The sequence below is a fragment of the Mycetomoellerius zeteki genome, unplaced genomic scaffold, assembly GCF_001594055.1.
Source record: "Mycetomoellerius zeteki isolate Tzet28-1 unplaced genomic scaffold, Tzet1.0 scaffold158, whole genome shotgun sequence".
Classification (NCBI taxonomy): Eukaryota; Metazoa; Arthropoda; class Insecta; order Hymenoptera; family Formicidae; genus Mycetomoellerius; species Mycetomoellerius zeteki.
In genome coordinates, this window is record NW_017256532.1 from 663,698 (window position 1) to 675,471 (window position 11,774).

At 24.3% G+C, this 11,774-nt stretch overlaps 1 protein-coding gene across 1 annotated transcript in view; it reads left to right on the forward strand.

Moving 5' to 3' along the window:
• The window catches only part of bond (elongation of very long chain fatty acid james bond protein), a 10,267-nt gene extending 7,915 nt beyond the window's left edge, over positions 1–2,352 (forward strand). The window contains exons 6-7 of the mRNA XM_018445286.1: positions 325–567; positions 2,150–2,352. Coding sequence (XP_018300788.1) covers positions 325–567; positions 2,150–2,308 — 402 coding nt within the window. The 3' untranslated portion in view covers positions 2,309–2,352. The remainder of the gene's footprint in view (positions 1–324; positions 568–2,149) is intronic.
• Positions 2,353–11,774: the final 9,422 nt, after the last annotated feature.

The following is an 11,774-nucleotide window of genomic DNA, read 5'->3' on the forward strand; positions in this document are numbered from 1 at the left end:
GGAAGAGCATTTACTAATTGTTCGCATTACTTTTAATAAATTTAATAATCTTTTTTAAATGCATCCTTCTTTAGAATCATAATATCAACTTATATGTGTGATAAATAGCACAATAAAATGTTTAAATACTTAAAACACAAAGCATATTTAACATGGAAATGATACAAGGAATACATCGTAAACAATATTTACATAATAACAATTATAAATGTAATAAAATACAAGAATAAAGCACTTAAATAAAAAATAAAAAATAAAAATTTTATTTAAAAAATGTATAAATGTAAGATAAAATATAACTCCTAATGTGTTGTGCTGTTCAAGGTGTTTTTCGTGTTGAGGAAGAAGCAAAATCAAATTACTTTTCTTCATGTTTTTCACCATACTACAACGGCCGTTTTTTCATGGTGCTATTTAAAATTCCTTCCTGGTGAACAAGGCATTATCATTGGTTTCTTAAACTCCACAGTCCATATCATTATGTACAGTTATTATCTCATCGCAGCACTTGGACCTAAGTACAGAAAATATCTCTGGTGGAAGAAATATATGACTTGGATTCAGTTGGTAATTATGATTGATTATACATATTTGACAGCCGAAGCAAATTATAAAGTTTTTAACCCTCAACTACATATCTCGTTTTAGAGTATTCATTTACATGCCTGGGTCCAAGTCATCCACGGCGGTTTTGACTGGCTCTGTAATTATCACAAATCTCAATGGAAAATATATTTTGTTTTCTAATGAAATGCCACAATGTATAATAGAATCAAAATATCAAAACGTAAAAAGATTTTGATAATAATTGAAAAAGTTATGCCAAAGAATAGTAAAGAACAATTTGTAAAAAGAGTGCAATAATTTTTTCAAAAAATCATATCTTTATAATAAAAAAAGATATAAATAAAAATAAGTAGTGTTTTGAAAAGGGGAAAATGTAAACTTAAAAAAAAATATTGATTCATTCTAAAAAGTATAATTATTTGCACAAGTGAAATGGGAGCATTTTTATACATGCTCGAAATAATAATATCGGAGGTATGTCGGATATTTTCTTCTTTAATACAATGAAAATATTTTATATTAAATATATAATGATTTTAACATTATTTCGTTTCGCCAAGTCGTCTGTCTCGCAAAAATGTTTTTTTTTTACAATGAATATATGTTTTAATTATAAGAAGACAACACATATACTTGAATACAGCACTAATAAGCAGGCACTTATTAAAAACGAATTTTCACTTTCGGCAAAAATCTCTCGAATTTACATTTGACGGGTCCAAGTCACCCAAGCCAAACTTTTATTGTATCACAATTAGCATCAAGACAACAACGAAACAATTGCAACGATCGACAGAGAAAGATTCCAAGTTTTTTTATCCCCGCATTTTAACTCTGCAATATTAACCGTACAAAAATTCCGGTCGACTAAAATTTTCACCCGGGTCCAAATGACCCACTCATGTAGTTGAGGATTAATGCTTTATTATTATTTAGTTTTGTCTATTTATTAGTTTTGAGTTACCCTATATATATATATATGTATATATAATATAATAAATATAATAGTATATATTTTTACACATTATATTATATGATAATTTTTTTGTGATAGAATTTTATTTATTGCTTCCTTATTTTAAAAGTAACACAATTCAATAAACATAATTTTTTAGTTATTGTCATAAATGAGTGACAGGTAAACATTATCCTATCAAAAATGAACTAACTTAATTTCATCAACAAAATATCACAACTAAAATAAGGGGGGGATTTAAAAAAATTGTAAAATAAAAATAACAATAATGATATTTGATCATGTTAAGAATTAATTTTCTTTTATCAATTTATACAATTTGATTAATTAATACTTTCCAGTCAAATTAAAAAATAATTTCTCCTCTTTTCTAGGAAGCTTAACTTTTTAAGTTCTATTACTTTTTAAGTGAGGGAGCAATATCAGTATTTTATCTTTTTTAGTTATTCTTTTTCATTACCGTCATAAATAGTATTCATATAATTTGTTTAATAAATTGTTATTTTAATCTTTTATTGAATCAAGTAAAAATCTTTTATTGAATCAAATCAGATCGCGGAAACATCGGCTACAAATCAAATTTAATCATTCTCTTTCAAATTTCAGATGCAGTTTGGTTTAATGTTAGTTTACCTAATACTAACATTGATCATGGATTATCGAACACCAAAAGCTTTAACTTATTTCTTCACAACAGTTGTAATAATTTTCATATACCTATTTAGTGACTTTTATCGTCAGGCATATAAGAAGAAAATTACATAATAATGAATGTTGAGTCTCGCAAATAATCAATAAATACAAAACAATTTTTTAAATCAATTTACGTTTAAAAAACTTTACATAAATAATATGAGTATTGAAATTAATAAGAGTAAGACAGTGCGGAATAAAACAATTGTAGCCAATAATGCAACAACTAATATGTCATTGACTTTTACAATCCTAAAAAATTTTTCATGCATGAATACGTATAAATATGTATAAACATACATAAATATTCATAAACATGTATAATTATATACGAAATATGTCCATACATGTACATACATCTCTTTTTCTTTTGTAAAATTACTTTTTAGTGTAATAGAAATAATAATAGTAATGTTAAAACATAAAAAATAATTAATGGGATAATTTTCGCATTGTTCGTTTCAGAAAAAAACAAGTTTGGAAAAATGTAAAAAAAATTGCTCATACACAATTATGCATAATTTGATATATAATTATACATAAGTAATTTTTTTTACATTTCTTCAAACTTGATCTTTTTTTCTAAAACAAAAAAATAGTATAAAAATTACTCTTTCAATTATCTTAATGTTTTCACGTTACTATTATTATTTATGTTATATTAAAAAGTAATTTTACAAAAGAAAGAGGGATGTATGAATGTGTATAAACATATTTCATATATAACTATACATGTTTATGAATATTTATGTATAATGTTTATACATATTTATACATGTTCATGAATGAAAAATTTTTTATCGGTATGAAAAAACGCATTAAAAATGAGTAAAAAATAATGTACATATAGATATAAGTAGATAAAAATCTTTTTTCAAGAATTATTCATTAAATTTGTTATTTCTAAAACGTTATTGATTATATGTTCCATGTAATTAACCATTACTATCTATATTTGAAGCTAATCTTTTATAGATCTATTTATTCTATTCAATTCACATATATGTATATAAATCACTTTTAATACTTCCCAGTCTACGTATATTACATAGTTGTATCATTTGATTACGATAAAACTATGGCTATAATCCAAATTAAATCTCACACTTTTTTCACCATAATCATATGTGGTTAAATTATACTGTCCAAATTGTACCTACTATTTAATTATGTGTATAATTGTTTTTGCGTTATTAAGCAATTTTACTTTATATTTTAATCTATAACAATTATATGCAATAGTAATAAGTCATGTATATTTCAATGAGACTAATTTCTTGCACGACGGCAAGTGTGTCATTAACGGACTGCAAAGTGTTAACTTGATATAAACAGACGATTGAAATGTCTATACAAGTACTCATTAAAATTTTAAATTGCTCTTTCAAATTTTCAAATTATCTTCTTGATATCAATAGTCACAATTGATGAACATCATAAAATATATATCAAAGTCCGATTGATATAAAAATAAAACGGTGAAACAGAAAAATGAACAAAACACATGTATAAAAGCAATGTTTACTTTCGAGACTTGTTTGAAACTGTTTAAAGTTTACTATCAAAAAGAAATTTTTTAAATAGTATAATATATTAATTATTAGTCAAAAATTAAGTAGCTGATTTCCTAAAATTTTGTTAAAATTTATCTAATTAAAATGTTCTTTCACAAAAGAATAATTTTCTCAATGCAAAACTAGTTAAATAATTTATAGTTAAGTAATGTATGCGAAAATGATAATGTTGCTATTGATAGATAGTTTTATACTTATGCCAAGACAAAAGAATTTCTAATGTTTATATGTCAGAGATGAAATAAAAGATCATTTCTAATTATTACTAGGAACATGTTTTATAATTCCGTCAGATTTAAGATTCGAATTTGATTAAATTTTACAAGACGAAACAATTAAAAAGTCATTTGCAAATTGCAAAATTTGATCTAATATTGAAATCTTATATATAGACTTAGTAATTAATATACGTTAATATATCTACAGAAGATAGAAAAAAATCATTAGCGTTGAGATCAAGTTATAACAATATTGTATATATATGTGAGTTATTATGTTATGTATACAATTTTCTTTAAATTTAAATTGTACAACATCCATATTGTGCAATTACATTAAGACAATAAAATATGGATATGCATTATCTAAATTGCTAATTTTAAACCATTATACCTCAAGAACTATTGTGCAAAACAACAATTATAGCAAATACTTTTATACACGGAGAGAATTTTCTTTTTAAATTTACCCTGAAAATATGGTAGTTGTGGTACAATACAATATTTAAAAAATTTTTACTATGCACTTCAGTAAAATTAATCAAACTTATTTTATACTTCATTGTAGTTTTATTGATGAATGAAAGAGATCTACATTAAAATTCTTCGAAATACAATGTTGTCCCACGACTATCATATTTTTAGGGTAAATTCTAAGAAAAAATTCTCTCCTTGTATATAATTCATTTCTTCGAGAACTTTTTAACTATGATATTTTGATTTGCAAATTTAGGATATCCTACGTATATTCTCATACATGTATGTTCTCATAATTATGAAGACAAACATTTTAATATTGTAAATATAAATTTATAAAGAATACCGAAGAGTACCAACATTAGAAAAAGAATATTGAAGATGTATTTGCCACACCCGCATCCTTTAGACTGATCTTATTTCAGCATGAAAAAAGTAACAAATGTTATTTTTTAAGTAACCTCAGTAAGGTAACACCGTAAGTGTTATTTTTGAGATTCAGTAATTATCGTAACTATAACTAATTACTTTTAAAAAGTAACTTGCCATTCTCTGATATTAATGATCTCTAATATCTATTTAATACACAATCATTGTTTTTCTGTACTTAAAAAACGTAATTAATTACGATCACATTAATAGTACGATCCAATTGCTTTGCAAAGTAAAGAAAGAATCAAATGAGTCGCGCGATGTACTCTTGTAAATGCGAATGTATCAGGAATCATTAATTTTACACGCACACAGTATGAACTATTTGTAATTCTAAAAGTTTTAAAATCATGTGCAAAACGGAGATCATTTTATCGATTTCTTTTCACTCGCTTAAATTACCGCGAAAATTAATGAACATGATATAAAAATGCATGTATTCCAAGCATGTTTATTTGTGAAACATCACATAAATCACAATTAGGGACTAATAATATTATTTTGCTTCGTGTACATTATTTATAATACTAATACTTGTTATGTAAATATAATAACTAAAACCGCAATAATCCGTCTACAATAATATTTTACAGATAAATTTTAACTGTTATTTTCTCATTTTGATAATACAATTTAACGCGATTATTAAGCTTTTTATTTTATTACATTGTATACATAATTTATTATTGTACTTGTTGTGCACTCATTATTACAAACACACACACACACACACATACACACAAACATTTCACTTTTTGAAAATCTACAAAAATAAATATGTTACATTCTTCTACGACAGATCCAATAGCAGGTATATTGGCCTTTAATGGAATCTTCGGTTTCTATGTTATGAATTGCGTATTTGATATTCGTTTTAAAAATTGGACTAAATATGATGGAAAAAAGGCCAACTTTTTCAGCTGAAATCCGTTATGATTTGATATAACGCATTTTTAATGTTTTCCGTATTTGTTTGATATATTGAGTATAAGTTTAAGGAGGAACACCATCTTGGAGAATTCAAAAAATTAATTTTTTCAATACGAAATTCAATTTTTAAAAGCCATGTTTAAAGCCGATTTGATGAAGCGTGTTGCAACGTCATCGAAAGTTTTAGAACGTTTCGTAGCGACTCAAAACATTTGAATTCATATAAAGTACGTATAAAAGTTCATTTAAAGACGAAGCATAAGTTTCAGTATACTTGGCACTTGGTACACTCGGCAGCATAGGTAATACTAAAATTCTTTTTAAATTTTATACATGAAATATCGTAAAGCAAAACTTAAAAACGATTTTTCTCGAAATCACTTTTTTCAAATTGGCTCGCAGCATCATTCAATTCACTCGAAATTTGAAAAGTATCTTCTATATTATGTTATTTACAGAAGTACGGATTTTGCGATTCAATGAAATATTTTTTTGCTGCAAACAATTTTAGTTTCTTGGCTAAAATAATCATTTTTAATTTATTTTCAACGTGTCGCTTATTTTTGTCTGGAGAATATTAAAAGGTCATTAAAATCGGAGGGAGACAGTTGCGTTCCTTTCCTTGTGAGTCATTTTTACAAATGTGTTAGTATTTACACTTTAAACAAGCTGTATACATATAAAAATTATATTCATATCATTCTGTTTTTATTGTATCTACAACACATTTTTATATATTGTATTTGTTACTGTATTTATTGTTATATACTAAAATTTTAAAAATGATAATAATTTAATTTTTTTGTAAGTACTCAAAAGAACTTATGCAAAGTTTCATTGAGATTTACTGATTGGTTATAAAAATTTCAAACAAATAAATATTTTGGTTATTTACTGGACAACTAGCCCATGCATTGCAATGTAAAGGTACTTTACATTAATAATTGTAAATACATAAATGTAACTTACATTAAAAGATTGAGATTTTTATCATTTATTTTATAATATATAATATATATCCATACACACACGTATACATTTCTATTAGAGAGAGAGCACAGATTTAAAAGCTGCTACTACTAATTTTTTTAAAATAACTATATGATCCAAATAGTAAACCGTCACGAAAAAAATTTGTTATACCATATTATTTTTAAATGTGAATATTTAAACGTGTTTAAAAGTGTTTAGAATAATCTGTAATTTTTCATAATTTGTTATCATTTTGAAACATTTTAAATATACATCCTTAATTCCTTTTAATTCATATAATCTATCTCATTAGTGCTTAATATTGAAAACTAGAAAAATTTCATAATATAAATATTATATACCACATTTTTTGTATTTTATATTCAAAAGAGTATCATACAAACCATTTAAAAAGAATCCGCAAAGAAGATGTTTTATAGATAGTATACATTTATTAATTGAATATTCGAATAGTTTGAAAATTATAACTTACATACTAAATGTTATTCGAACTAATAACTTTCTGGTAGAAATTATTTAATTCTAATTAATATTTTTAACTACGATCACGAAACTAATTGTCAGAATAGTGCTGAATAATGTACTGACAATTAATTTAAAAAAAATTATCTATTTAATATATAAGTATTTAAAATACTTTTTATGCTTTATAATATATCCTGATATTATATCTAAAGAAAGATCCATTCAAGAAAAATTATTTAATTTATTAAAGATGATGCAAATAATCGATAGATACTTTTCCAATGACCGAGTTAGCTAAACGCTTTGTTCATATTTCACAATATGGTTGCAATAGCTTTCCTCGAGTAAATGGCGAAACAATGGTGCTACTTTTAATCGATAACGGAAGCATGATATACTGCTTTATTGTCTCATGAAACCTTTATGAGTTCGTTAATACACTTTAATTTTTTATTAATCAATTCATTTCATTATTATGAATATTTATTTATTGTGTCCAAAAATTCAATGAGCTCGATAATTTTAACACAAATTAATAGGTTAAATTACATTTAACCTATTATTATTTTATTTAAATTCTACATGTATCAATCTCCATTTTGAATAATTTATATATTATATATATAATTTTTTTGTAATAATACTTTGCAGTAATAAAACCAGAATTTCTAACACCCGGAAAACAGTTTGAAAAAATTATCTATATTATTTTGTACTTAAAACACAAAAACATTTCATTATCGACGAAGCAATACACGAATTCATTGTAAACGACATTACATATCAAATTTATATGCAACATGTATAACTAAAAGAAATACAATTAAAAATTGTTTTTAATTGAAAAATTTTTATTTTGTTTTTAAAAAACTAATTTCTTTTCTTATAATAAATTTTATATAAATCTCTTTAAAATGATATATATAATTGCTAATAAAGCTATACGGTAAGATGTAAATAAATATGTCTGTTTTAAATACAATACAAGGAAACGTTTAAATAAAAAAAGCAAAAAATTTTATTTAAAATATATAAAAATTAAAAAAATATGACTTTTAATTTTCCTGTTTAAAGTATTTTTTGTTTTGAGAAAGAAGCAAAATCGAATTACTTTTCTTTATGTTTTTCCTAATACTAAAAACCTTCTTTTTGTGCTATTTAAAATTTCTGCCTAGTGAACAAGGTATCATCATTGTTTTTTTTAATTCCGTGTTCCATGTTATTAGGTACAGTTATTATCTTATCTCAGCAGTTGGTCCTAAGTATAAAAGATATCTTTAGTGGAAGAAATACATACTTGAATTCATTTGGTAATTATTAATTGAATCAAATTAACATTAATTACACAATTGCCTATAAAAGAAAATTATAGATTTTTTTATAGCTTATACTATTATCAATTTTTATCGGTTCACTAAAATTAATTAAAGATTTGTATTTCTTTATTATTTAAATATAATGATATTTTTATGTTATTATGTTTTATCTTTTATAACTGTTATGACATGACAAAATTTTATCATATAAGTAACTGTTTTATTTTTCTTAGTGTAGTCATTCTTTTTTATTATTCTTATTTAATATTATAAAGAGTATCTACTCTATCAATTTTTTTGTATGAAATCTCACACTCCTTTCTTGGATTAAATCTCCAAAATGGTGTGAAATTTCACTACAAAAGAGTGAAAACTTGTCACTCTTATTCAAGAGTGCAAATATTTTCATTCTTTTTCAATAAATTCTTTTGAAGTTAAGATTTTACTCCATGAAATTTAGATAAGAGTATTTAATTTATTTAATAAATTTTTATTTTTATGGTTTGTTCTATTAAATAACCACATCGAAGAGAAACAATAGTTATCTAAATCAAATTAAAAAACTGGAATTCTCTTTTAAATTTCAGCTACAGTACATTTTTTCAACAAACTTTTAACATTTAACGACGCGGGAATAATAGTCACTTAATGTTCTTTATGTAAACAATCATCTGGACTATGTTTATTAAATGTTCAATTAATGTAAGTTACTAACATTTCAAATTATATTATGTATATAGATTATATTATGTATATTACCTGATATTTTCTTAAAAGGTTAAGAAGAAATAAAAAATGTGAATGAATTCTCTCAATCAGTAAAAAAACCTACTGCAATTGACAATGAACTTCATTTTCTCGCTAGTTGGATATAAAAATCATCATAGATAACTATTCCCTGATTAAATATTTTGCAACAGCAACAAACCAATGTTTGATACTTATTTTTTAAAGTATGTATCAGTAATCACATTGCTTTTTGTCGATGATAATCCCTCCACGAGTACAATCTTAAAGTGGAGGGGCTTCAGTACCTTGAAGGACTCAATATCTTAATGATGGGAAAGCTAATGTGTCCATCGCCTCTGAACTGAATAAACAAATCACAATTGATTCGTCAATTCAACATCATCGCGCATCAACTTCGGGAGTGCTGTATAAAATATTGCGCTATTCTAATAATTAATACATCTGTGTTCTTTCTACGTTCTCGAGTGCGATTGCTACTATAGGAGATAATCAACCTTGTTCATTACATCTCACTGTGAGTAGACATTTGCGTATCAATGGAGAATGGGAAAAAAAAAGAGATCGATCTTTTCTCTCTTTCTCCTTTTATTATAGATTGAGTTTGCTTTTCTTCTTCCTTTGAGAATTCTTTTCTATCAGATATGTAACTTATCATTTCATTACAAGAATCAGTTTTTGTCTGATTAAATCGAACAGAATATTTGTCAATTATTTGCCAGTCCGAATTTAGATGATATGGTAATTGCTCATAATTTTTTTGCAAATAAAATCCTAATAAATACATTAATTTAGATTTCACAGATGTATATAAAATTGAGGATGTATACTTATAAAAATTTCATAGATTATTCTGTTATTACGTTTGAATATCTGTGTAAAATTTGAATACAATTTTCTTATTGTTTTAAAAATTATTTAACTCTTTTTTGTTTGTTTTGATTTTTACGTGAAATCGCGTTTTGTAATATTTATTTGCATTTCATTAGGAAATGACATTAAAAATTAAATCAAATTTTAAACATATATACTGATCAAACAATAATAAATATTCGTACAAAAGTTAATTTGGATCCATTTACTAGTGTAAAAATTATTGAACTAAAATTGCAGAAAAATATGATCATTTATATAATTTCAAGTTTGCAGTATAAAGTAAGTATCGATCGCAATTACTATGTTTTCAGTTTTTATGAACAAGGATTATAAGCTTAAGAAAAGTATTGGGTGCCAACAAAACTACTTTACAGTGAATATTACACAACTGTCTCTATTGATTACTTACTTACATAAAATTAATAATCGTTTTCTTTCCTACATTTTCAGTTCTATGTCATTAAAGTAAAATACTTAGTTTTTAAAATATAAATTTCTAATGTATCTTATTTAAAATTATTTTACCATGTATGGATAATGTGTCTGTGTCAAAATTACTTTAAATAATTAAAATAAATAATTAAATCAAATAGATTAAATTAATTAATAAATTTGAAATAATTACATTAAATAATATATGAATAATGTGAAATATAACAAAACTAGAAATATATCGATAGTAAATTAAGAGTCCTAATAATTATATTTCTCTGTTTCTTTCAAATAAGGAAATGAAATTTTATGATTGTTAAAAAATAAAATAAACAGTTACAATAATGCATTATATTAATGATACATACTTTTATTCTACAACAAATTACACGTATAATATATAATATATAATACAAAGTCGCAATCGACATAATTAGTTATTCATCCATATGAGGTCGCAGTACTCGAGCACACAATCGACCAATAATTCTAGAGCGATTCTTAAAAAATGAATCACTTGAAAGTTAAAAGAAGTACAAAGCAATTGATAATTATTTACATTTAGAATTTCACTTTAATATTTCCGAAGGATAAACCGAATACCAAACCTTATGTATCGCACTCTTACTTAAAAAATGATACAACTAAAGAAACGTAATTTTCGAATTATCTTGAATGAATTAAGTAAACATTATTTTATCAGTCACCACAAAAATGAACTAACTTAACTTCATAAAAATCATTTCACCTCGAAAAGGGTGATTTCTTAAGAGTTATAAAATAAAAATGAACCAAAATAATATTTGATCATGTTGTTGATCTAGAATATACTCCTTTTGCTGCAATTATTTGATAAGTTAATAATTTTCTGTTAATTAAAAGAATAGTTTTCCCCCTTTTCTGGAAAATTTAATTCTTTTATTACGTTATTTTTTAAATAAATATGCGATATATTTTCTTATCCCTCCCTCCTCCAAAGATATATTAAAATTATTATTTAAATATAAAATAAGAGAAAGAAAAAAGAAAATTAAAAAATTATAATATTTCATGAGGCATTCCGCAATTGGCGCAAATT